At 44.5% G+C, this 27,717-nt stretch overlaps 1 protein-coding gene across 1 annotated transcript; it reads right to left on the minus strand.

Annotated features, from left to right (window-relative positions):
• Positions 1-132: 132 nt before the first annotated feature.
• On the minus strand, positions 133-27,310 carry stk10 (serine/threonine kinase 10). The gene is made up of 20 exons (XM_040181066.2): positions 26,574-27,310; positions 20,291-20,455; positions 15,879-15,927; positions 15,111-15,260; positions 13,765-13,837; positions 12,594-12,788; positions 12,430-12,511; positions 9,335-9,469; positions 7,627-7,944; positions 7,109-7,543; positions 5,112-5,236; positions 4,277-4,400; positions 3,946-4,125; positions 3,696-3,788; positions 3,327-3,456; positions 2,760-2,884; positions 2,408-2,596; positions 2,193-2,318; positions 1,961-2,074; positions 133-1,662 (listed from the first exon to the last, which is right to left on the minus strand). Exons 1-20 carry the CDS (start codon positions 26,730-26,732, stop codon positions 1,522-1,524), a joined length of 3,108 nt encoding a protein of 1,035 aa, XP_040037000.2. The 5' UTR covers positions 26,733-27,310; the 3' UTR covers positions 133-1,521.
• Between the last annotated feature and the right edge of the window lie 407 nt (positions 27,311-27,717).

The following is a 27,717-nucleotide window of genomic DNA, read 5'->3' on the forward strand; positions in this document are numbered from 1 at the left end:
TATGTATGCTTTTTGAGTATAGCTTTAGGTTTCCCACATGTCCCGACAGTTGATCTGCACACAATGACTCGATCTTGAATCAGTCGTTTAATTTCAGAAAGCAAACGCAAATACTCAGAGCCTGCGCCAAAATATATTAATTAGAAAATCTGCCTTTATTGAGAAAATGTACACCAGTGGTTTTCCTTCTTTTACAGTTTCATTCACACCCCCTCCCATACAAACAATATCATGTAAACTGAGGCAGACAGGAAGGCATTCATGATTCCATTAAACATGACAAAAGAGAATCTTTACAACTAATCTAAATACTTCTTAGAAAATGTATGAGAGGAAGAGATATAAAACTGTACCTGATTACTGACCTGGTTCAATTTGAATCTTCAGGCCAATTAAAAAAAAAAAAAAAAACCTAAACCTTTCCACTGAGGAACTTAAGATTCAACACCTACAGCCATCTTACATCAGGCTGAATTGTAACACTCCCATGACATGATATGAAGAGTTTGGTTATAAAATCAGATTTAAAAAAAAAAAAAAGTAAATCGCTTTCAAAATATTAATTTGTAACTCTTTGAAAAATAAGAAAAAAAGTTTTTTTAAATCTATTAAGTTAAACCATCATATAATTCCCCCTCTTAGTGCTAAGAAAAATAAAGCTCTTTAAGCTTAGCAAAGACATACATGTATTATTGCACTTTGGTTTGCAGGCAGTCCATTTACTGCACATAATAAATTTACACTTGGTAAATGTCTTAATTTAAATCCCCTATCCAACCTCTTTCAAAGAACAAAGATTTTGCTTTGGCTTCATCGGTTCCCATCCAGTGTGAGTGAAGTTACAGTAAAATTACAACACAAAAAAACAAAATGCCACAATAGCAACACGCTATGAATAGCAATGAGAATTAAAAAAAATGTATATCCAAGTAATCAGAAAAAGAAACAAACGTGTATCTTGATTTACCCTAATCCCCCATTACAAAAGACAATACAAAGCATTTACAGTGATGGTTGTTCTTGGTCAGTGAAAAATAAATACAATATGCTGCTATACAACTTAGGGACCAAACGGGTCAGTGATCCAAGGCATTCAGAAACGTGGAAAGAAAATGGTCAAATTGTGGGTGCGTCGCAGGCCATAATATTTGGAGGATGGCAGTGATAGTTAAAGGAAAAGTGCGTATGTACGGGCTCACCAGTGCTCATACGAACAAACATTCCTTGCTCTGCAAAAATAAATTGTTCCCATCAGTTTTGGCATCGTCAACTCAACGCCACTGGATTATATTACCGCCGTGGTTCGTCCGGGAGCGGATGTAATCTAAATCTGGTCATGCAAAGCACATGAGTTTTAAATCCATCGAAAACATTTTTTGTAAAACCATAAATATTCACTAAAATGATTTTAAAAAGGACCCAATGGAGGGATAGGTATGCTGCCTTCACAGGTAAAGCAAATTAAAGCTGATAACGCCAGTGGGAGAACTGGTTTGGTGGGTGGAGCCACAGAGGATGTTTTTATGTTGTGGAAGAGTCTTGGTACGGCACGAACTTGGAGAGTCTGTTGGGAGAACTTGGGTTCGGGCAATCCGAATTCCCACCCATGTTAAAGAAAGCCTCCTGTTCCCTTTTCTTCATGTTTAACTCATCTTCAAGGGTCTAGAGGGAGGGGGGTGGAAACCAGAGTACAGATTAAATTATTTTACCAAGCAAACTAGTTTTACATTTCTTGCCATACAGATGGAATATTCCCGTTCCAAAACAGGATCAACTATCAGAGCGTGTTTTAGTATTATGCAAACTGTATTGAATTTGGTCAACTGGGTAAACCGCCTATAGTCAGGTAATGAGTTGTTTTTGTAAAATATAAATAAAAAGACATGTTTTAATTTGTGAAAAATACCTCTTTCATTCATTCGAGCACATTTTACAAAACATCCCGACATGAAACTGGTACCTTCTTTCTGGGTTTCAGTTGGTCCCTCCAGTCCTTCATCAGCTGGTTGTGCGTTTCATCCAATTGCTTCAGTCTCAGAGTCTCATTCTCAACCAACATGTGACATTTTTCATTCTGAAGCACACAAAAAAAAAAAAAAAAGCTCTTGTACAAAATTGCAGGGCATTGCCACATTGAAACAAACCACATGATCTAGAATGTGAAACATGAGGAGGCCGTGGCCCTCACTCACCTGTAAATGCTGCAGCTCTCTGATGTTACTGTCACACCGGCCGATCATATCTCTCATCTGGCTCTCGTGCTTCTGCTGCAGATGAAGCCTCTCGGCCTTCTGCCGCTTGTCCTCCTGCACGGAGAACTAAACGAGACACAAAGGGAGCGCGTTATCGACCGATTCCCTTCTTGCTCCGACGTGTGGTGAGAGCGAAGCCCTCGCCGGGGCCCCACCTGCTTGATCTTCTCTCGGTCCTCCGAGGAGCTGCCCGTTGAGTTGATGCGCAGGCTTTTCTTGAACATGGCCATGCGGGTCTTCGCCTCTCCGCGCTGGATCTTTGGCTGCCGGTTCTTCTCCTGCTGCTGCCGAGCTTTCAGGATCTCGATCATGCGCTGATTGTAGCACTGCATCTGCTCTTGTTCCTGTTGACGCAGAAGGTGGATGAACTTCATGTGTTTGCAGGGGAGATGGGAGAACACACTTTGACCCCGCTCACACCGTGTAACAAACACGACTTTAAAAAAACGGAAGCTTTAACTAATTTAAGCTAATGCGAAATGATAAAATCTACAATTGTAAATGTACCTTCTCGTGCTTTTTGAGGAGCTGGTGCCTCTGCAGGAAGTACTGGTCTTTCAACTGCTGCTTCAATAACTGGTGTCTTTCGTAAAGGTTCTTCTCCTCCATGTCCCACACGGTCGCTTCACGCTCTGATCAAAGTGAGGAGGCGACACAAGGAAAGTCAATTCCGGGGTTCATTAAATAAATCTGATTTTTGCTTTTATCCTATGAATATATATATATTTTTAAGATTTAGACACATGAAATTCGCTGAATCTAAAGCCTTTAAAGTGCTCTCCAAATAGGGAAACTATTACTTGATCATTTACATGGTGGCAGCAATGCAAATCAGATATGCAATCAAATGTTAATATTGGTATATTATCTTGAAATCATTGTGCATTTGATACTAAATACTATACAAATCTTGTATAAATTGGCCCCACCTAATATGTTTTACTCTATTCCCCCATGTGTAGCAAGGGCAGCTCTAAAGTATGCATGAGGCAACACATCCTCATCGAAGACTCCTTCATAAATCACTGTTTATGTGGATTTGTTGGTGCATTTGATATAAATCAACACATGTACCTCTGATTAGCTGCTGTTTCCTCTCAAGGCATTGCCTCTCCGTTTCTGCAATCTCTTTCTTGTTGCTAGAGATGATTCTGCTTATCGTTGTGTCCATGTGGTTCTTCTGACCTGCCAAGAATTTCTCCTCCTACAGTTAAAAAAAAAAAAAAATTTAAAAAAAAGAAAGAAAGTGAACAATTGGCAGAAAAAAAACGAAAAAAAACCCCACTACAACTGCAGCAGTGGGCTCTTTACTCCCCACAACGTACCGACTGATTGTTGAACCTTTTTGTGTAGGTGATATGATCAGTTTTCTGTAACTTTTTTCCTTAATAAATGTCTAAACTAGTGTAGCATAAAAATACATTTAGTCCAAAAAAAACATACATCCTTAGTCTTTGATTCTTGGAAGGAGTTCATCCTCATCTTCAGGGATTCTTTCCGCTCACTCCTGGGCAGCTTATCAACAGAATGTTTTACCTAAATATATGAAAAGAAGAGACATTTGTTGACATGATTTTAACACACTTACACAAGGAGGCAAGCGGAGTAAACCAAGATGGGAAAAAACTGTTACTTCCATGTCTTTTTAGACTGAACACTGAAAGCATCCCCCACAAACTATTCTTCCATGTACCTCCTTTTTCTTTTGTTTTAAACCCTCCTGAAACTTCTGGAGGGCGCGCTCCTGTTCGGCTTTGATGCGTCTGGTCTCTTCCTTGAGTTTAATATGGTGATCACTTTCCATCTTCTCAATAGTTTGCTTTTGGTTCTTTTCCAGGGTCTCCAGCTCCACATCGTAGTGCTTTTTCTTGGTCTGTGACCAACCAGAGGAAACAAGCACAATGTTGGCAAACGCATACTAAACAATCACGACTTAAGAGAGAGTCAGCGTTCAAAAAGGATAGAATTTTGATAAATACATTTAGTGCCTGTGTGTAATGTATATGAAATATGAACTGACTCACATTCATGTCCTGGTCATTGCGTCTCTGCATTTGTTCTCTCTGTGTTTCCAGCTTGGCGTGCAGAGCAGCCTGAGCACGCTGCTCGTCCTTCTGCAGGTAACGCAGCTCCCGCAGCTCTTGGCGCCTTAAACACACGCAGACAGACTTTACCGTCTCATATACGCCAATATTTTATGCACGAGTTTTGACAGATACTTTGTCAATGCAGCAGCATTTATACACACACGCAAAAAAAAAAAAAAAGAGCATTAAATTGGATGAAGTTAAAATTAGTTTTATGACAAGACACTCAATTAATTATGATGTTTAAGTTAATACTGTGGAAAAAAATATGAGGTTATTTTTTGCTCAGCCATGAAAGGGGCACAGCAGTCACTCCCCAATGTGACCGGTCACTTGCAATGTCATATTCCAACCACTAGGTGGCACAAGTATGCACTTTGTGAGCTCCTTGTGAATGCTCGAGACAGTAAATGTGTTCACAAGGTTGTAACTCTACAAAAGAAATCCAGCAACAAATTATACATCTGTATTGCTCTTTCTATTTCAACATCTAGACCCAAAATACAGTCAACTCAGTCTTCACCTAAAGTAACTTTAGAGACATTTATGTGTCTCTTCTTCTTTTGTATTGATAGACATTAGGCTTTTTTCATAACGCTGTCTTAAGGGTACAAAGCCCAAAAGTTCAGGATTTCTAAAATAGCACGTGCAGTACCAAGCAACGGCCACCAGGGCACACGCAGTATCGCTGAACACACGAGCACATGGGGGCGACATCCCCAGAGAACGAAAACAGAAACCGAATGAGGGTTAAAGCGAGAGATGCACATACCTCAGGAATCTCATCTCCTCATCTTTCTTCTCATCATCCCGAATGATTTTGGAGGTGGTCACGCTCACCTCCACGCCGTCAATAAGAAACTTCCTGGTTCGCTTTAGAGTCTTACTTGAGAAGTCCTGAGAGGCGGACGGACAGAATCAATTGGTCAGAGAAAAAAATCATCATCTTTAAATTAAATCAGACTTTAAGTACAAGAAAAATGTTTGTTTGCATTGCGTGTCATTGCTCAATATGTGTTATAGGACGCACTGAAACTCTGCCAGGTGTCTATTGTCCCAGTTCGGTTGACAGTTGGTAAGTGTTGAGACATGCTGGGCATCAAAGTGTGGGAACTGCATTCAGATTCATTTTGTATTTATAAACTTGTGACGCTACATAAAGCAATTCATATTTTAAGCTGTAGGAGTTTCTCTTTTTAATCCAGGAGAAGAAGTCGCTGCGTTGGTGTGCTGACAAAAGCATTGATATTCCTGTTGATCTGGTTCTGCTTTCGCAAGCAGCAGGATGCTCCATCTGTCTCTTTAATGGAGCGTGCCGGGCAGGAAGTAACCACAACCAATAAACACGATAAAGTGCCCCGGCTTCTTCAGCTCCTCACAACAATGCTGGGTGAGGGCCGACTTCGTCCAAGGTTTACACTTTTATCCGAAAAGTCCCATTTGAGCTTTAACCAAAACACAATCAGCCCATTTCGGACATTTGTTGCGCCAACAACAGGCGCGAGAAGTTTTTTTTTTTTTTTGCTGCTCGATCAAAGTTGAATAAACTCCCTTATAGTTTGAACCAGTGAATCAATGTCGATAGATGATACATGTTTAGTACGAGTCGGAGCGGGAACCCATCTTATAACTGAAGAGAGAATAATCGTATCTAACGAAGCCCGTGTCCTCTATCTAAACCTTTACGGACAATATTTACAAAGCTGATATGACCGGGTTTACCCTGCAAACATTGGCTCGCTTAATAACCGGTTGTCATCATTTGTACTTGTTGAATAGTAAAGAGGTGAGGAGGAAACTGAACCGAAACAATGGGATTCATTTGGTTTTTGTCCCACAGTCGTCCATCCACAGCTGAGCAAATAGACAACATACAAGGGCGTCGCCTTGAACAGGATGCTCCTCTGGTGTCGATTCCCTTTCTTCACAACTGACACTTTTACAAAAGCAGCGATCAGAAAAACCCACGCAGCCTCCCCTGCGCACACATGAACCCATCTGATGCTCTCAATCACACGAGTGCTCGCAGCCTCCCGGCCATGGATCAAACAGGTAGGACAATCTTTCTCGTTCCCCAGGTTGCCGCTGAATAATCTGTTCCGTAAAAACCTCGACAGGCCTCAAAACGGACACGGCTCAAAGCGCGCAGCAGATAGGATTTTCATCAACGGCGAGACAATGAGCGGCTTAGAAGCTGCTCCTGACGCCAGCGAACGCCGGACTGCGCCGACAGAAAAGGGTCACGATGAATGGAAAATGTTGCATATTTTGCAGACAGACTTGGGGATGAATGATAAAATGGTCCCGGTCTTCTCAGCTTCCATCTCACTGGGTCCAAAGACAATCAAGTGATGGTCATGTAGTCTACGGATTAGAATAAAATCTCCTTTTTTATTAGGTGTTTGTCAAAAATGCATTATGAGAAAGCTAAATCCATATTCAGAAATCATGTTTAAGAGCATGAACTAGCATGTTCCTCCACAGCTTCCTTAAATGTGATGTAGTGAAAGCCTGATGCAAGACAGGCTGCCCTCTGTTTCGGATCGTTAACACCCACACGCCCCTAAACACAACACAATGCAGTTTCAGTTCCTCTGTGGGTGCTGAGAACGTTTTTCCAAGGAGGGGGTTTTCCTACAGAGGCAACGAGCTACGTGTCCATTTCCCCTCAAAGCAACACTTAATAAATACGGGCCGAGTCCAAATGTCATCGTGTGCATTTCAATCAGGAACCCCCCCCCCCAAAAAATGGAACATTTATAGACTTACCCTTGATGACATGTCCATGCTCTCTGACGCCACGCTGCCTGAATACGAGAACCGATTGTTTATAATCCCCCCGGTGATATAAGGAGACACCCCGTTCTCTCCCGTCGACGCCCGCTCTGGGGTGCGCTTCATTGGGCCACCATTTGCCTCCGACCGACGTGCATCCACTGGGGTGGGAGCAGCGGAGGGCGCGGGAGCGGCTGCAGGAGTGACACTGGGACTCGGGCCCGGAGTCGGTAAGCCTTCAGCGGTAATGGCTTTGCCCTCCTCCTCCTCCTCCTCCTTCTCCACCTCCACCCCCACCTCCTCGGCCGCCTGGACCGGCGGCGCCTCCGGGTCAGTCGACTGTATGATGATGATGTCCACGTCTTCCTCAGAAGCTTCCCGCTGGAGACCTGATGGCAGTTGATCCTCATCCGGGGTCCCCACGGCAACCTTAAGAATCATTTCAATCGCACAATTGATTACACCACATCGAATACAATTTAATTTTCTAAATATGAAGCGTGTAAGGGCACCTTCTCCTCCGATGTGGGGGTACTCTTCCCGTCCTCAATGCCCGAATCGGAGTTGGAGGTCTTGGTCGAGGCCTCGCTCTCAGATTTCTCGGACTCATTGAGGACTTCGTCGGTCAGCTTGTCGTTCAACTCCCCTGGATCCCCTGCAGGGAGGTGCCGTGGTAGAGGAACAGGGACCACCGCGATGGGGCCCGGCTGCCACTCAGCCCCCTTCCTGGGTAGCGGCGTCGGGGTGGCCGTGGTTGGGCTCGGCGTGTCCCCAGTCTGCTCTCCTTCCAAACTGGTCTCACTAGTCTGGCATGGTTCCTTTCCCGAGGCCTTGAGGAATGAGGAATAAGTTAATTATGCGCTCGTGTCACTAAACATTTGATGCAATAAGTCGTTGGTGGTCTATCGAATGTTTAGGTTCCTCTGAGATTGAACTGAGTGAGATAATGTATTTGGGTAAATATATTCAACAGGAAAGTTACTGTGAAGCGTAGCAGGCTGCTCAGTGTGACCAACTGCTCCAGAGTTTATGCTCCATGTAATAAATAATGAAGTCTCCATTTATTTTGAGAAATACTCAAATGCTATTCGGGCATCATGAAAACTAAAAACTCTTTTAAATACAACTGCTTTTGATGTCAAAAGGAATCAAAGGATATCCATTACCAAGAATTATGTGTGGCAAAATTAAGTAGCTGATAATCAAATTGGAAATCCAAGCCAGAATCACTATCATCATTGACTAATATGCCATAAAACATCAGTATAGTGTTTCTGCAGCGATAATTGAAATCCTCTGAAAGAGGCCGCTTCCACAGAAGGTTCCAGCCGTGCGACAGACACATGTGAATGATATGGTCTGGAGTTGTAAACACCGCTGAAAGAGTTATTTCTGAATTATGCGCGCAGCCATCAAACGGAGCAATTCCACTTCTCGAAATATTCCACTCAGGAGGAAAACAATCCCATCAGACATCTTTATGGCTGGACTCCGCCTTCCTAATGACTCTGCAAACACAGCGGTCCGGCCGCGTATGATATATAGGGAGAGATTAGTGTTCAGATAACGGCGCGCCACCAGTTTCCGGTTAACCAAACACGGGAAAATAGTCGGGTCGAGTGTTTTCTGTAAACCCAGAAGACTAAAACTGCAAAGAATACTTCTTCTTACACACAGTGCAGAACAACAGAACAATGAGAAAGCTTCAGGAATTTACTGCATCACAGGTTCTGCGCAGGATCGAGGACGTGAGCAGCACCTATTTTTAAACGTGTGTGGGTGAACGCCAGCACGCCGGTTTCCGGTCCGTTGTTTGTGCAGACGGCAGGAGGTAAACTTCACTTTCGCATGTCACTTTCTAGTCTCTAATCTTGTGCCTTTTGGGGAGGGCTTCTGCAGAATGGACCTTTAGTTGTTTGGCAGGAAGCCCATGTTCGCTCAGAGTGGTCGACAAGCAAATGCTACAAAAGCAGGGGAAGTGTAAACGGTGCAGGCCAACGCATAACTTTGATTATATGAATAAATGTTTCAGAAATACTCAAATAAAGCCACCAATTCATATTTGTCAGATTTGTTTTGTAAAAGTTAGAGTCCCTGCAAGTGTGCGCACTTAAACAAAAACGCAACACACGGACTTCCAGGTCTCCTTGCGGAGACAAACCGATGGAAGAGAAAATGAATGGACAGAAAAGAAGGGTAAAAAAAGTTGACATTTGGTACCACAGAAAGCTCCATGGTGTTGTCCTCCTCGCCTTCCTCCCTATTGTCCTCGATTTCCTCCATGACCTCCGCCTTGGCCTCGGCCACCAGCTCCCGCAACGGACGGTTAGACGTCACCGATTTCACGAAGGGGTGCTGTGGATATTGGACAGATGTGAGATCAATCCATTATCAGTTTGAATACACGGTCACCTGTGCTTAAATCACCTAAACACAACTCGTTTCATCACAATTCATGCATCAAATTCTGAGTATCAATCAGCTCGGAAAAAAGTAAACAATTTTAGCTTGAGCCAAAGTTCCATGGATGCAAATGTCATTAAACCACAAGACTATTGCTCCAGAGTTCGACTGACACTGAACATAAAGTACTATCAGATACATAAACTTGGGAGACTTCCCCCGCAGGGGAAACTCTACCACCTGCCCTTTAACAAGAGTGCAAACAGGGCACTAATAAGCTGAGTGCAAGGGGAATGAAAAGATTAATTAAAAGTCAAGTGCAGCTGATCATCAATTATTCAGAGGCTCTGCAATACCGTGTAATTTAATTAGAACAGCTGACAAAAGGGAAAAGCCTAAAAGTGTCACTGGACCATGAAGTGTGCTCGAGTTGTGATGTGTTTGCACATTTATTGATAGTTGTTGAGTGCAGGAGCTTTTCCTCAAGCACTGCATCACACGTCGGCTGACATAAGTTGGGCTCAGATGCTGGTCACTAGGTATTGAAGTACCACTAATATTGATATATCATTAAATATACAAGGCATCAAATATTATCTGTGCACCTCTTTTTCTATCCACTTAGGTACCTTTAAAAACTCTCGTGCTTAAGATAAACGCAGCTTCTTCGGGTTTATCAAAGGAGAAAAAAGAAACTGATATTTCTTCACTGTTAGATCCAGGTATGTGTTTTTTACAGCCATTATGGGTCAAGATGTGGATCAGTGGAGCCTGTGTCCTCGCTTTTAGGTTTCACGTTGCTTTTTGGTCCAAAGAAGCCTGTGATTTTGGGTCTTACACGCTTGGCTAGGCGTGAAAAGGTTAAATGTGAAGAATACGGCCCATTAGGGGACCAGACGAAGGGGCCGCATGAAGGCAGAATTACCTGTGAACCACTGACAACCGTGTGTGCGAGTGTGGTTTTTACCTTTGAGGATACATTTGAGTTTTAGACCATGAGTGAGCACATTTTTGGGAAAGGGAGGGAATTTTGGTCGGTCTTCACAGGGTGGCTCAAAGGTTAAGAATTCCTTTGAGGTTACGGTTGCACTTCGGGGCAGTTCTGGCGTTACACAAGTAGTCATTTTGGTCTACATGAATGAAATTGACATGACTTTTATTTGCCCAAGTTTTGAAATACCAGTATAATTCATAGACCACACAGAAACTTATTTTTTAACTGGAAAACTGTGTCAAAATGTCTGTTGGAGAAGAGTTTAAAACTAGATAACAGCAGCACCTGTTCACAATGTAACCAATAACAGATTGCTTTGGAACTTGAAAACTCCAAAACATGCAGTTTCTCATGCAGGTTCTGGAGTTAAAAGCGATTCAATAATTTCAGTGCATTGGAAATATCCTTCAATAAAAAGGTGCAGGTCACCAAAAATATATGCATGACGTCTGTTCAGACTTTAGTTATGACATCAAGAAGAGTACGAAGCGATGTCAACCACTATGTGGAGAAACAGAAAAGCATCTGATGTCACCAAAAACAGTGTCGAAAATCCTTGACATGAGAAACTGGGTGGGAGGAAAAGGTATTTTCAGTGTAATGAGCACAAGTCATCCAGATGGTCTCCAGCCAGCCACAGTGTCGTGTTGTAAAAAAGTCTTTTTACCAGCACACATGCGGGACAGACACAAGACAAGTGGTGCAAATGTGTTTCAACTGGATCCCACCTTAGAGACGCCTGATAAATAAAACTTTTATTTACTTTGTTGTCAGTTGCAGACACACACACACACACACACACACATCACAGTTTTGTACCGAAGCCCTTTAACTATGACACATTGTAATCCTCATGTTCACCTCCTGCACTACGTCCGTTTTCCATTTCCATTCCCACCAGCGACCAACGCGATCTGACCTAAAACCGGTCACAGAAGACTCACGGCGACTTCTAGTAAACTGAATGTCATCACTGCACAACCATCTCCGGGGAATCCTATCGGACAGCCGTTAGGAGCAGCAGTCATGATAAACATCTGAAACCTCCAGCACGGCACCAAAAAACGGGCCGCACCCGTCTCTTTCCCCCCCCCCCCCCCAGAGAGCATGTGCGGCGTTCCCAGCGGGCCCGGGTCCAGGGTTTTCTGCTGTGCCTCTCTCTAATTTGCCAGAGGTGGCGAGCTCAGGGTGTAATCCAGACATGCTATTGGCCGAGGGTGGGAATGTAAATAGCTGGAATTCCCTCAGCTGTGGGACACAGACAGGAAACTGTGGCTCTGAATTTTAATAGACTGTGCTGGTGCTTTAATCCACACCCTGTTTACTTTTCTCCCCTTTTTCTTGCTCTGCACTTTTATAATTGATCCTCATATTCGGGTCCAGCGGGGGCCGCCTCATATTAGAAATATCCTGGCATTCTAAAATCTTTGGCACAAAAATCAAATACCATCGCCCTTAAGATGAAATGTTTCAACAGGATGCCTCAAGAAATAAATAATTGTTATTGTCCTGAATGTTTATTCCCTGTTCCTTTCACTCAAGGTCTTTCTACTTCTCAGCGTACTCAATTTCTCCACCACTCTGTACACACACACACACACACACACACACACACACACACACACACACACACACACACACACACACACACACACACACACACACACACACACACACACACACACACACACACACACACACACACACACACACACACACACACACATTCTCCTTGCACTCCTCTACGGGGCACCGCTCATTTCCCTGGCATAGATCACTCCATTCATCTCTGAAAATAGATTAAAAGGGCCCTGTTTGTGTGTTGGAGCCAGATAAGGCCCGAGTGGGGACAATGCTCTATCATATATATCAAAGTGTGGCACTGTGCCACACTCGCAGCGTTGGAATTGCAGATTACCTCCATGAGTTGAGCTATAGTTGGCCGGGTCTCTGGGTTTTTGTCCAACGCTTTCTTCAGGAAATCTTTAAAGTCTTTTGACCTTGAGTAGATACAAGACACGAGTATTAATCAAAATGAAGGAAATAACTGCAAGAAAAACACTTGAACAAAACTTTGCTCACCATTTATGCGGCTGCTCCAGGGTGGGCGGCTCCGCCTTGGCGATCTTCAGCAGCACCCTCATGGGGTTGAGCTCGTGGTGCGGGGGCTCAATCTGGGCGAGCTCAATCAGAGTAATTCCCAGAGACCAGATGTCGGCCTTGTAGTCGTACGGAGCGTCCTTCATGGTCTCGCACATCACCACCTCCGGCGCCATCCTGACACGGAGAAAACACATCTTATTTAAGTATTTGACCGTTTTTATGGTGGGAAATGGATCCTCAGCTTTACTTGATCTGCTAACGAGTCAATAGTCTTTTAAGATGGTGAAAAATGACGGGCACGGCCACGCTTGTATCGATTTCCTGATTGATGATGATCTGTTGTAGTCAAAAGCGTAACTGGCTGCATAGTTGGGGAGAACGCCGGAATAAGCCGTGCTGTGGAGAATTCAAAAGGAATTCAAAGTAGAGGTTTCGGCCTGAAAAGAATGCTGCCGGAATCCTAAAATCAGAAAACCTGCGTTTTTCTAATGAAGGTCTGTGGTTAATACGCGAGAGATTAAAAGTTTGCCCTTCAATATAAAACCGGTTAATTAATATCCTAAATTAAGAATTTCAATGTTTTAAGTATGTCAAAAAAAGACTGCTGAACGTTACTAAATAAAACGTTCTTTTTAAATCATAAAAGCGGTTCATTTTCTGAAGATGATCTTGCTGAGCGCTCGTGTATAAGAGTCATAAATGTGTTTGCCACCCAGTTTATTTCATGCAGTATGCAAACATCCAGCTTCTAAAATTATATTGCTTTTTTTTTTAAACAGGAAATCAGTGCAACAATAACTTCCAGGGTTGGTCTACAAAAATAAGACATCCTGCAGCGCTCTGTGCGTGTATTCAACATCATGCCTTTTTAAGTATTACGGAAGTGTTGTGGGTGGCAGGAACTTTGTTCCCAAAAAGCGATAAGCCCCCCTCATATAGCTTAGGAATGGTCTTTGTGTTGGAGTTTGAGGATTTGCTCTACGGTAAATATACTTTTAATAGCGCGGGCTGTTTCAGTACGTTCCAGACAGACCGTTTTCATTGAGAGGATGTTGGATCAATGTGATTAAATACCTTAAATTAAAAGCAAAACTAAACTTTAATCCACTCGTACCCTTCGTGCTCGGATTTAGAGTAGTGTCCTACTTACCAGTACGGCGTTCCAATGAAAGAATCTCTTCTTTGTAACGTTTTGGTGTTCTTTGCAGACACGCCGAAATCAGCTACAAGAATGAAGACCAGAAAAAAGAAAAATCCATTATTTTCTTCCTTTGTAGTTTGCAACTTTTAAAACCGTCATTACATTGAGACACAAAGCCAATCATTACATTTAGAACGTTTAAGTTTCCCCAAACAAGCTGCCCTCATTTCCCGACCTCAGATTACAGGAGTGTCCTTTTCACTTTGGCCGAACATGGTTTTTTTGGAATAGTACGTGTTTGGCTCACGAGGCAGCAGGCCGACTGCTTCAATTACAAACGGGCTCGTTCTCTTCCTGGTACTTAAGTGACCAGATCGGCTTCTGCAGACTACAATTCAAAGGGATTGGACTTTAGTCAAATATACAATTTGGGGCTGAAGTCCTGCAGAAAGAATATTTAAATTAAAAAGTTAAAACATGAATATCCTGAATGATGGTAACATTGTAGCTAGAGTCCTACCAATAAGGGTCGGCTTTAGAACTACATTCTGGAAAACCGGCTGCATCACTGGGTTTAAACAACGTTCCCCTCAGTAATCACCAAGGGTGTGTGTCTCAGGAAGCTTTGTAATGACTACACACGCCTAAAAGCTCACCGCCAAGTCAGCAACGGAGCCGAATGTGACGAGTGACGTCACAGGACAAAGCATGAGTACGCGGTTTTTAAGTCGCTTGTGTTATCGAGAACAGCAGCATGAGCGGTTCCTTGAGAGGTTTACAAACAGGCGGTTCTGCGTGGAAGAACAAATAAAGTTTGCAGACTGTAAATAAATCACCTGCGTGTTACTGCGTTTAATTGGGTATTATTAGAACAGTGATGTCTGAGGAATGTAAGGCTGTGGAAATGAACTGGAAAATGCAGTTTCCCCTCCAGGGGCCAACTTGTGCTCCTCCTACAGCAAAGCAGGAGGTGATAAAAGGCCTATAATTGTGTAAGAGAACAAACATGAGGGAAAACCTGTAACCCTCATCTGGGAAGTACTTCCTCTTCCAGCATTTTGGCAATCAAATGGTTTCTTCTTCTTCTTGGACGGGACAAATTGTACCCAAATACTATGGTCATAGGTCATATTGTATGAACGCTCTCTGACGACTGTTGGCATGTTTCTCAGACTTTGTACATGTGTCAACTTGTTTAACGTGGCAGCGCTTTGAAAGGCCAGATGTCGACACATTGACTAGCAGCCATCGGGCCGAGGCGGCCCGCTTTCGAGGAACCGCTCGAGTTAAATGTAAACCACGTACAAGCACCTGGAACCCACGGGATCCTTAGGAACACAGATCTAAACACTCACCCAGTTTGATGTCTCCATCCAGCATGAGGAGGATGTTACCAGCCTTCAGGTCTCTGTGGATGATCTTCATGCTGTGGAGGTAATCCAGAGCTTCCAGCATCTGGCGACACACCACTTTGATCTGCGGCTCCGTCAGCCCTCGATCCAACTCTGATGAGGGCGGGGGGGGTGGAGGGGTTACATACGTTAGCAGGGGAATGAGAACACGTCGAAACCCTTTCGTCATGCCCACATTTACTCATTTAGTCCCGAGGGCCGACGTAGTGCGAGAACTCCGCAAAGAGAAAACAGAAGAAAAAAAAGAAAGGTAAGAACTGCGATGATATCAGAGGTTTCTCAGCTTGTTTTGCTGGAAAGGTAATCGCAGATCAGAGGAGCTTCATACATCCAAGTCTTTCCCTGCAGACTTTATTCTACCATGCCTGTGTTTGTTTAGCTGCAGTGGGGGCACGGACCCGTTATGAGGATCACACAGTACAAACAGACCAGGGGGGGAGGACTTGTCTGACTGCTTTGTGCATCGCTCAGACTGCCAGACAGGTGAAGAATGTAGACAAATATGCATTTAACGAATATGCTGACTATTCAAAGAACGGAGCGGCGCCTTATAAACGATAGCATGGACAGGCCGCACCTATTCGACCTGGTGTCTCTACACAGGACTGCTAAAGTCCCTGCTCAGGGGACAGGCGTCGCCCAGCACCGCCGCAGGTTTGGAACTATGTCTCTTGTGACGGGGAGGAAGGTGCAGAGCAGAAAGAGGCTTACCCAGCATGATGGCATCCACGGCACCTCCGGGGCAGAACTCAATCATGATCTGGGAGGAGGAGGAGACGGAGGAATGAAACTTGACCAGCTTTGTGATTATACAGCACAAACAGAAAACTGACAGCTGATAGCTCTTATTTTCAGGGATTTGTATGTTGCAACAGACACAACAAATCACTTCACACGCAACAATTTGTTTTTATCATCACGACAAGGCAAATTCCACATGTTTTGAAACATGGTAAATTAATCATTTGTCATACTGAGGGTAGTAACATTCAGCACGGAGGCACCATGAAGGTTTGGCACTTAATACAAGAGCCATTGCTGAGAACCTTTACGGAACGGCGGCAGTCTAATGAGCTCATGCTCGACAGGAGCGGTTTGCTGAGGAGGAGGAGGAGGAGTACAAACTGGTAGTGCAACTTCCGCAGTCTATTGCTCACTAACATTTATTGTGTTTCTCTTCACTCAAACACTCGACATCAGTGGTCAAAGTTTTACAATACACACACTTTGTTAAGTGAACAGCTGGATTAAGTGTGCGATGAGATGTTTGGCGCACACACACACACACACACACAATGTTCAGAGAGCACACTCCCTAAATGGTGTCTTGTTGGCAAACAGCAACTTCCAACTATTTCATTTCCTCTCCTTACATAGCCGGCCTCTGTGTGACACACACACGCACACGCCTGTTAGAAGAACCTCAAAGCGTTTCATGAAGCCACCCCGGGATTCCATAACAACCCTGTGCACAGCAGGCGATCTCGAGATTCTAAAATGACTAGAACTCAAGCCTAGTGGCTCTAAACAGCAAACACAGAGTGATGTCATTAATATTGACAACACTGTCAAAGCGTCATCCCGGCCGCGGTCAGGGTGTGGAGTTTCACTCCAGACAAAGCCTTCCAAACGGTGCAAACATCCGAGGAACAGATGACTGAGAAAGTCTGCATACCTCCATGCACACACAGCTGGACGCGCGCGCGCGCACACAACACACACACACACACACACACACACACACACACACACACACACACACACACACACACACACACACACACACACACACACACACACACACACACACACACACACACACAATGAGGAATGTCAAGCATGGCATGCAGCTCTCCTGGTCAAAACAATGTTCTTTTGTAAAGTTTGAAATGTCAGTATTGCGTTTTGTCACTAGCTTTCAATTATGTTGCATTTCACATCTTTACAGTCTCACAAAGATCAGGCCTCAAGTTTTATATGTTAAGAAACAGGTCAGAAACAAAGTTCCTTTAAAAAAATAAAAATAAAAATAAAAATGTCTTTGGATATTTGTGTGTGGTTTCACATTCTGATCTATTTCTTTCATTTGAGATTTGTCTAGAAAGATATTACATATTTCCCCCCCTCATCTAGTTCAGAAGAATTACGTTTTTTTTGTTTCATGTTATATCAACATCAGTGCAAACATCCGTCATGTAACAGGCCACTTGCTATGGATTACTTTACAGTAAAAAGACGTTTTTCACATAACCCGGACTAATTTACCTGGTACTTCGGCCACGTGAGACCCATTACAACTTGAAACTTAGATTGTTAACATGTGTTTCCAACCATCTGTCCGAATGAAATCTAGTTTTAAAGCACTCCTGGGTGTGAGATTTATTAGGTATTTCTGCTCACCACTAACCAAACACACCTTATTTCTAATTCTCCTCGGTTTAAGACTAGGCTCGTACCAAAGTGAACCTCCAGTAGAACATTACATTACAGTGCCGGAAGCCACTGGCTTTCGTTTCCCCTCCGTGTCTGTGGCCAGATTGTGTCGCTCTCTGCCTCAAAACCAATCTGTATGATGTGTTTTGCTGGCGTGAAGAATGTTCCCCGACTGGTCCGGCTGCATGTGAAGCATACCCACTGTGGGCTGAACACACACATGCGGGACTTCACCTGACTCGCACATGCAGAGTACAAGAACAAGAGACAAACAACCAAATTGGACACGAAAAACATCACCTGGTTTGGTCAGAAGACAGAAAAAAGGATATAAAATGCTATTTTCAAACAGTGAGGAGTAAAGAATGAAATAAGGGCACATAAAGTCTTAGTCACTCTGTGACTAATGTGTGTACGAGGTGGGGCCAAAGACGACTGCTGTCGATTCGCTCTGCGGTGTCATCAAAATATCTCCTAGCAACCACAGTCGGTGACATTCCGTAGAACCACTGCATGCAAATATTGACTAAGGTATAACATTTGTTTTACAGCGTTGCTACAGTCTTGAAAATTATTTAATCTTTTCATTTGTTACACTATTATATACACACACCATAAAAAAAGTATTTAGTTGGAAGCATGAATCATGGGGAGGAATATCTCAAAGTAAAACCAACGGGGCTGGGAAAATGGGTTCGTTTTGTCATTTGGGCAAATCAACGGCTTAACAATCCTTTTAAAAAAGGAGTGAAAGTGTTCTCCTGTGTTTATGGTCCCTCTCATCTGGTAACAGCTCCCTCTTCTGCGTTACGGAATATGCTGATGTCAGCAGTGGCGTCCCCGCGTTGAAAGGGCCTCTTTTTCTCACGCCGTGGGCCTGGCTGCCCTGCTGCCCTCCAGAGTGAGAACAAGACAGCCCTTCTCTCACAGTCTCTTTCTTCCTCAAATCCTTCTCTTCGGAAGGAGGAAGCAAAACTGGTGGCTCAGTACTGGAATCCATCATCTCAGCCCTGCGCGGTCCACCCAACCGGAGGTTACTGAGGCCCGACCGCCAGCCACTGGGGTAACGGTTAGGATAACACCAGCGCGCTCACGTTAGAAATATTCCTCGGACTTCTTCATATGGTCGTTTTGGCTGCAGGTTTCTTTACTAACCCAGAAAAAGTAGGTTGTTCTCAGAATGGAGGATGAATGACAGATTACGCAGAGAGATTGGACATTTGACAAACAAACAAAGTCTCAAAAGCCAGCAGGACATTCAGTGTGTGTGTGTGTGTGTGAGGCGTTTTGTCAGGCTTTGGGAATGCGACAGTCATGTTGTAATGTTGAGCATTCCTGGAATTTGTGTTATGTTTTGATGGTTTTCATAAAATAGCTGATTTGATCATACATTTTGATAATATTTTTTGCCATTTAAAGTATTAGGTTCCTGCAATTCTATCTCTGGATCACAGCTAAAAAAAATAAATATGGTGTGGCTTTCACAATAAATGATGCATGTTTGGTCTTCTAAAACTGTCTACAAAACATTTTGGGCGTTTTCTGCCAGATCTTTTTTTTGGAGCAAGGGAAGAATCAGCAGAGCTTTAGGACACCTCCACTTCACTGCTAGGTAATAACTTTACTGTAACCTGCGGTTGTGTCGAGGACTACTGGGGCTGCGCATGGCAGGAAGTCAGATCATCATAATAATAGACCTATTTAAAAACGTCTGCTGTAACAGAAACACAAGTGGCTCTTCTGTTGTATCTGTGACAAAAGTAGCTGCAGGAAATGTTTGCTGTATTAGTGAACCCAACCTGTTGTTACCATGGGAGTGTTGTAAAATCCACTGGACAAAAATTGTACATATTACTAAATAAGGGCAACTACTGGGAGACAAAAAAGGCTGCGTCTAAACTTTAAATCAGCTAATAATAATAAAAGCGAAGAATGAACAACCCAACCGAACTATCTTTAGTCTTTACTCTGCCTTGTAATTCCTCAGATATTCAAGGTCGTGCCCCGGCATGAGGTCACCATTATTTTTGTTGGCCAGATAGACCAGAAGATTACAGAGGGAGTCGAATACTTGACCCACAGAGGGAGTGTGGAGAAGGAAAATATCCCAAAAAAACACTAAACTTGAAAAATCGATTCTTGCTGTAACAGCGGGGTGAGGATGGAGTCATTTCTGATGCGTTACGTCAGCCTGGTGGGGGGGTTCTTCTGTCAACCCCATTTAGACAGTCCACTTGTCTTATCTTTCTTTATTCCCAAGAGCTTTTCATATGTAGGATAAATACACCCTGGATGAGACATGGAAATAAAACATCAAGGCTGTCACAGACTGAGACGAGCCTGCCAACATTTAAGAGGTCTGTTTTTCCACTTTCCACCCCGCTGATCGTAAAGGTTTGCGCGTTGTGGCTCTGCGCGGGAAGGGTGCATACAAACTCCTCAACACAGTGGGAAAGCATCCTTCTTGTGCTGATAAGGTCCCTTCAGTACATTATTGACCTTGACCACTTTCCTCATCTGTTTTACTTTATTCCTTTGATTTAAATGAAGCAGTGAGCATTCAGTAATCTGGCCAATGCATATTCAACTTATTATATTCGACTTAATGGTGTTCAGTTGGGGGAAGGTGAAGTCTGTGGTTTGAACTTGACGTTGGGGGGTGGGGGGGGGGGTCTTCCTGAGACGCTTACCCACAGATTGTTGTCATGGTAGAAGGCATCGAGCAGCTTGACGATGTAGCGGTGGTCACATTGGGCCAGGATGTCAATCTCCACGATGTAGTCCTCCAGCTCCTCCTCACATTTAGTCTCGATCACTTTGGCCGCAGCGAGAGCTCCCGTCTCCTTGTTCCTGGCCTGAAGAAACAAAACCAAAAAGAGAGGAGTTGATCAAATTACCAAAAGCATTAAATGCACCCAGCATGTTATCATTGCGCCATCCGGACTCTTGAAGCCACAGGAAATCCAAAAAAGGTCAAGAAACACAAGACAGCAATTAAGATGTTGACATTTAGAGAAAAGAAGAAACAGGAAAGGAAACTCCACACCCTTCTTGAGCCTCTGCGGTAGAAAGCAGAACCACAAAAAGCTCTAAAGTGTCAGTGTGGCTAAATTAAGGCAAAGACATTGAATCCTTGCAATTCTTAGATAAAGGAAGAAGTAAACATGGGTGGATTGTTCAGCGGCACCACAAAGGCGACTCTTATTGAGGGACAAACGGCAAACGCATGATCTCCGTCGCTGCGACACAGAGGGCGTTGTGAAAGTAGGCCGATGGGGGAGGAAGCGACATCAAGGGTCTGCCTGACACGACCACACGCCCAGCGCCACGATTGCAACAGCACCACCGGGGACGAGCAGAGACTTAAAGACAGAGTTCAAAAGGTGAGGCGGTGAGCCGTGCGGCACCGTCAGATCAACAAAAATAATCCAAACTGCAATTGTTCTTATTAGACAATTACAACCCTCTAAAAAGGGTCACTGCAACAGGTTGGAAGCTATGGTGAAAGGTGGCGCGTCAATGCGAGCCACAGTTTAATGTGAGAAACGGAGGACGGATTTGCACGTGGCCGCCGGGTGAACAGTAGAAACCACAACAGACTCAACCGCCTGTGGGGCTGTGGGAAAAAACATCTGAGCAAACACAACGGGCCCGCGGCGACTCACACATACGCCAAGTCCCTCCGGGTCCACGGGACTGTGTGCGTTTGTCAAACAGTGAGAGTCAACAGGACGTCTCCTCGTACTGTTAACAGGCCTGGACAGTAGACGCGGAGACACCCCAGACACTCGCACTCCTCCGCCAACATCTCGGCTCGGTCGGCAAACTCACTGCCTGGGGGTTTTACTTCCAGCAGAAGATGCATCACCGGTACTTGCATGTGCAACCCCGCATGCTAGTCGGGTTCCACGGAAAGTCCAGACCAAAAAAAAAAAGTTTGGTTGCAAGTTTATTGCAACACGACTAGTAATATTAAGGTTGCCGTCCGATCTGCTTCAGAACTTCATCCACTGACCCAGCTACACAAAACACACATACACCTTTACATCTCAGAGGGAACACAGCTGAGGAATGTGCCTCTGGCCTTCAGATGGTTGGGGGAGTGGACAGAGGGCACACGGAGCCTCATGCAAATAAGAATTTATATATATATATATTACACACACACACACACACACAAATAATAAAGTTTTTTTTAATGGTGCCTTATTTTGTGTGGCACAGGGAATTTATTACTTCAAGAGTGTGAATGAATGAATGTTTGTGTATACACAAAAACAAACAAATGCATAGTAATGCAAGAGTTTCTGTCAGACCTTAAAAACATCGAATGGACGATGCATCTTTACACGAAAGAGTACTCATGTAGTTATCCGAAACCGTCTGCTCGCAGGCCACAATCCATGAGCGAGAGAAGCTCGCCGGCTGATGCTCAAGAACTATAGAAAAAGCAGATGTTACAGACCCATGTTTGAGCACACAAACAAACTGTAGACTAACCAAACACATAAGAGCACACACTCCCGGCTTTGTGTGCATGCGTTTGTTATTTAGCACGCTGCCTTTTCAATATCAATCAGGCTCGGAATAATTATGTTTAATGTGTTTTCTGAGACGTTAAAGATTACTGCAGGTGTGTTGGCGTAAAGAAGAATGCAGACGGTTACAACTTCAAGCCGCAAAATAACCTGAAATATACAACATTTGAGATCTTTTTGTACAGATTACGCTTTCTCTGTGCATTTAAACTGGGTTGACAAGTATGGAATAGTTAATCAGAGTGAAAGGACCAGATGACCCCTTGAAACGGGTCACTGAGAGCTTTCCCCGGGGTCAGTCACCTCCAGGGTGAATGGACATAACACATGCTGATGTGTATTTTCAGCATGTGTACAGTGTTGTAGTTGCCACACACACACACACCTTTCAGGGGAATGATAGACCTTTGTCCCGTCATAAACCTGTAACCTCCCCTCCCTCTGAAGGCTCATCCAGTGTAACAGGAATGTGAGCAGCGAATAAAGCCTCCCCTCTGACAGCAGACGCCGGTGGAAGTGATGATCTCTCGTTTAGGTTGAACAAGGTGCACAAAGGAAACATGTTCAACAGCCTCAAATCAAATCTGTCACCGTTTTTTGTTTTTTGTTTTTTTTTATTTAACCAGGTAAAATCTATTGACAACAAATTTCCATTTACAATGATGACCAAGAGGCAGTAGCACAGTACACACAAGCGACACAATGCACAATGACAAACACATGGAAACAAATGGCTAAAAACAATGAGTTTATTAATATAGCTATGTACAGAAAAAAGGCAGGCAGGCAGTTTCCGTTTCAGTTTCATTCACTAAACGACTCTTGCACACAAGTCAGGGCTGAAAAACTGTCTGCATCTTTGGGTAAAATAACTAAAATAACTTTAATCAAAATATGCAGTGAAAACAGCTCTTTTTTTAAGTATACAAAAACAAGCAGTGCTGGCAACAAAGTATTCATTCATATAACATAGTAAATCAAAAACTTTGTATTTTAACTAACCCCAGCTTCAAACCAAGAAAGTTCTTATCAACTCCCAGCAAGCCACAAACTGCTGTTTGCGTGAGAAGGAAGAAAGAAAAAAAAATGAAAGTTGAAAGAAAGTTTTGATCAGCATTGAAAACTTCCCATTTTCAAGAGCTTGAAGTGAAGGCACACAGCAGGTCAGTGTGGCAGGAAATCCTGCTGAGGTCACAAGGAGCCTCAAAGAAAGCATCCCGCCCTTACGTGGCTTTCTTCAACTATTCTTGTAAAAAGATGAAACATGTATGACTCAGAGATTCAGAGGCAGGAATCTCTCAACAGATCCACTTTCTCATTACAGCTTCCAGTACCCGATGCGAACGCAACCACCCACTGACACCGCGTCACGTGAACGCCAGCTAACACGCGAACTTGAAAAAGAGAGGAACTTCAAAAAGTAACAGAAAACAAACACACACAAGGCTCTTCTGCGAGTGCCATCTGTGTGCGTCCACACCCACTGGTCGGGGCTCCTATCAGTAGCTTTGGACCCAGCTGGTCCCTGAGATTAGACCCAGAGTCTGACGATGGACATGCGTCTCCGTGGCACCGCCGCGTTTCTAAATTAAGACTGTGGCCTTTACACAAACTTTTGGGCTTTCCTTTGCAAAGAGGATGTTGCAACCGGTGACCCCTCCCCCTCAGTGCGTTTCTGAGACTTGTTGTAGGGGGAATAAAAGTGGTTCCTCCCGTCAACACTCAACGTGACTCATTCTGATTACAACCGATGATGCCGTTAGAAGAGAACCACACGGTGCACTAAATCCATTGTTGCAGTGTCTCAGTGTCTTTTCACCACAATCCACTCTTGCTGCAGTGACTGAAGTGTTTCACCAAGTTGCAATTGTGTACAGTCTGTGGCTGAGTAAACAAGGAAGCCCTGTAACCCAGTGTAAGACACACACACACACACACACACACAATGGCTTTCAACCCACATGCAAAATGTGACGTAGCGTAACCATACAAACTGCTCGTGTCTATGGAAACACTTTGCCAGTGGCAGCAGGGCAATGGGCTCAGCGGCACGTGTCCCATTAATTAGTGAGGGGAACCATACAACTCTTGTGTTTCATGCCTCGGCTGCAGACACACACACACACACACACTCCTTCCAACAAGTGCAAGCGTGCATAGGCCGACACGCAGACAAACAACAAAAGATATCCTGCGATACATGGCGTGGACAGGAAGTGAGACGCTCTCCTGCCACGACTTGAAGTAAGAGTGACTGAAGTGGTTGTGGTGAAGACTGCGCGGGGGAGGTAAAGTCCAGGACGTTGCGCAACATTTAGAGACAAGTGCGCTCTGTCAACGTCTTCCAGCAGGAATTTGTGAAGTGTTCCAATTGGAATGAGCCAATCCTTAAAAAACTGCCAACAGTGATTAACAACCGATCTGCGTGACAACACCCCAGTGACAGTGAAGATGCAATCTTGTGACAAAGAGCGCTTGAGAATGTCCACAGCAGCTTGTTTGTCTTTCCTTCTACGAAGCCCTGACATTTCAAAGTGATTACTCTGCATTTGGTTTCTTTACTCTGTCACATTACGTGTAAAGATGCTAAACACATTTACAGTGTGGGCTTTTTTTTGTCATGCAAATCCTTTTCATACATGTAGGATAAACAAATAAAGCGGAAAGTATTTGATAACAGAGGGATGGATTGCATCTCTGTGGTATAGACATTTGCACACAGCCTGCGCGATTCATCACTCTGCGAACCCCCCCCCCCTTACGCAACCGAGAGTCGTTGTTATTCTCCCAATAGGCCTTAAACCTTTGGAGAGTCCGTTAGCCAAGAGCACTCGGTCTCAACCAACGCTGTACAGTTAGAGGTCCGTGCTGAAACCAACAAAAAAAGGGCCATGCGAGAACTTTGCACAAACACACATAAGGATCCAGTCGTTTTATTCTGCAAACGAATCCACCGGCTCGCTCACGTGTAGCCCCCCCCAACCCAACCCATCTGATAAGCAGCGGCGGTCTATTGTCATGAGGTATCGACGCCCTCTTCGCGCCTGCTTCCATCACAGACTTTAACAACGGAAAACATGTGCAATCCACCACCCGAGACTTCTCCCACCCACAGACGAGCCGATAACTCGTGGTCCCCCCTCCCGCCCCCCCCGATGCAGTCCCACGGTTTCCCCTCCAGGCCATCGTCTGCTCCCACCATGCGTCCGCCTCCACCTGACAGAGGCCTCCTCCAACCCACTCGAGGAAACAGAAGCAGACACATTTGGATGAAAGAGGGGAATATCGTAGGGGGGGGGGGCGTAGGCGTCCCTCAACACTAACTTTTAAAGAACCCCCTGTGGATTTATACACGTCAAAGCACCTCGTGTCCAGTCGGTCGCTTCTTGGACCAGACAACTCAAAAGCATTTTTGTCTTCATGGCGTACTGGTTGCTTCACTGACTTTTCCCATTGGAATCAAAAGGCTTTCCATAGGACTCCTCACATGCTCGCTCTGCTCAAAAGACGCATTATAGGACTAGTTAGATAATAGCCAGACCTCGGGCTGGGAGCAAGGTTGTGAACGATTTTCTTTTCATTTCAGTGCAAACAAGTCAGCGTTGCACAGAGGGTCGCTTCAACTGCATGTTGTCCAGCTAAATACCTAAATAAAAAGGCGGAAAGAAAAACCCCATATGTAAACACACTAAGTTTTCTGTTGGGTGCAGAAGGCATCACTTCTTCCACTGAGGCGCCAGCTGCGTGAAAGACGCTCACTGTGCTCCGCTGGCCAGCGCGCACACTGCGCGCCTGTGCCCGGCTTCCCAGGAGGGACCGATCCAGATTAATTCATGTCTCAGCGACTGAAAGTGCTGATGCAGCAGGGGACGACTGGACAGAACTGATGAGGAGCAAGTGGGTGGTGGGGAGGGGGGGGGGGTATTTTACATATTAAAAAGTCTCTTTTTACTTAAAGTTTTGATTATTTTAAGTGAGGAAATAGGTAAGAAAAGCGATTAGACCCGATGGTGAAGTGGATCTCAGCAGGAGGATGTGAACAATCCTTGGCCAACATGGCGTGGCATGAACAATGGGCTTTCTTAACAACATGGCATTCAAAAGAAACCTGCCAAGTGACTACTGGAGTGGAACTCTGCAGCAAATTATTGACATGTACTAGTCACCACCTCAGCAGGGACGGGCTGACAAAACATCCACACGTGAGCAGAAGTTTGATCACTCCTCTACAATGTGAAATACGTGCTTAGAAAAAAAGAGCTACAGGTGGTTCCGTCCTCCCGGTGTGACTCATAGAACTTTAAATGTGCGGTATCATTCACCAGCTCGCTTAGTGAAAGTGTCGGGCGACAGGTGAGCAATCGACGACCGAAGGTTGGGATGAACCGGGCGCATGAGCACACTGATCCGGGTGACTTTAAAATCAAAACCTCACCTTGTAGACTTTTCCAAAGGCGCCGTCGCCCAGCTCGCCGATAATTTCCCATAAATCGTTGGGGTCGATGTCCCGGTGAACGTGCTCGTACTGCTTGAGCTTCTTCTTGAGATCAATGGGAGGCAGACGGAATATTTTGCTGAATCTAGCGAAGGCCATTATTTACAATTCCACATTAAAAAAATAAAAAATAAAAATAAAAGTGTCAAAAGGCGCAGAGAACACTACGCACGCGCGTCAATTCAGCTAAATTCACCACTATTTACGGTGCGCGTATCGGAGTGAGTCAAAAGTGAAACTGAGCGAGTTGAGAGCAGTCAGTGTTCTGTCCGAAGGTCGCGCGCTCATAGTCCCCGTCCACGATCCACGACGCGCCGTGACCACCTGCCGCCGGAGACACGATGCAGACCAGTGACCGCCTTCAGCGACTTGTTGCTTCCAAAGTGCTGGAAAAAAAACCCGCCCCGGCTCGTTACTCGACGACCCCTCCCACTGCCGTCATGGAACTGTAGTTTCTTTTTAAGGAACAAGGGCGCGCGCCCATCGCGCTGAGGAGGCAACGAGGAGTTCGTGTCCGGGTTGGTGCGGCGCGTGTCCTCCTCGCGACGACGCGAACAGCTGTGCAATTAACGAGCCTCGTTAACTTTAATTGGAGCTCGTGGGCAAAGCGGCTATTAACTTATTACGACCCCGGTTTTGCAGCTCTTTCGCATCGTACCGCATCGCTGTGACGTCTGTAGTTCTGCTTTTAACAATACGTGAGGGACTCGAATTTGTGTGATGCACCATTACAGTTTTTATGCTTTGGAAGTCGTAGAATACCATAATCAGTGGGTTTCAAATCACAAATGTGTTTGCAATGTTGCTGTCTTTTCATGTAAACCACATTATTTTCTCAACAAACTCGCTCTTCACCTGTGCAGGCGGTGGCAGCGCGCCCTCTAGTGGCGCGCGCAGCTCAGTGCAACGCCACCTGTGGAGCAGGTGGAAACCGACGTGAGAGAACACTCCAGATGCTTGACTTGAATAAAAAAATAGAAATACCATCGTCTAAATGAATATATGAATTCCTTTGATGTAGGAATACATGGTTAATTAATGTAATACTCCATTATTGTAAAAGGTAGTAAGAATGGATCCAAGT

This window comes from Gasterosteus aculeatus, chromosome 7, assembly GCF_964276395.1.
Source record: "Gasterosteus aculeatus chromosome 7, fGasAcu3.hap1.1, whole genome shotgun sequence".
Classification (NCBI taxonomy): Eukaryota; Metazoa; Chordata; class Actinopteri; order Perciformes; family Gasterosteidae; genus Gasterosteus; species Gasterosteus aculeatus.

Coding starts and splice junctions, on each gene's coding strand:
- stk10 (XM_040181066.2), bottom strand. CDS start 26,732: ATGGCCTTCGCTAGATTCAGCAAAATATTCCGTCTGCCTCCCATTGAT. Junction 15,261..15,878: donor CGTGGATGCCATCATGCTGG/GTAAGCCTCTTT, acceptor CGCCCTCATCAG/AGTTGGATCGAGGGCTGACG. Junction 13,838..15,110: donor GGATGGAGACATCAAACTGG/GTGAGTGTTTAG, acceptor TCATTCTTGTAG/CTGATTTCGGCGTGTCTGCA.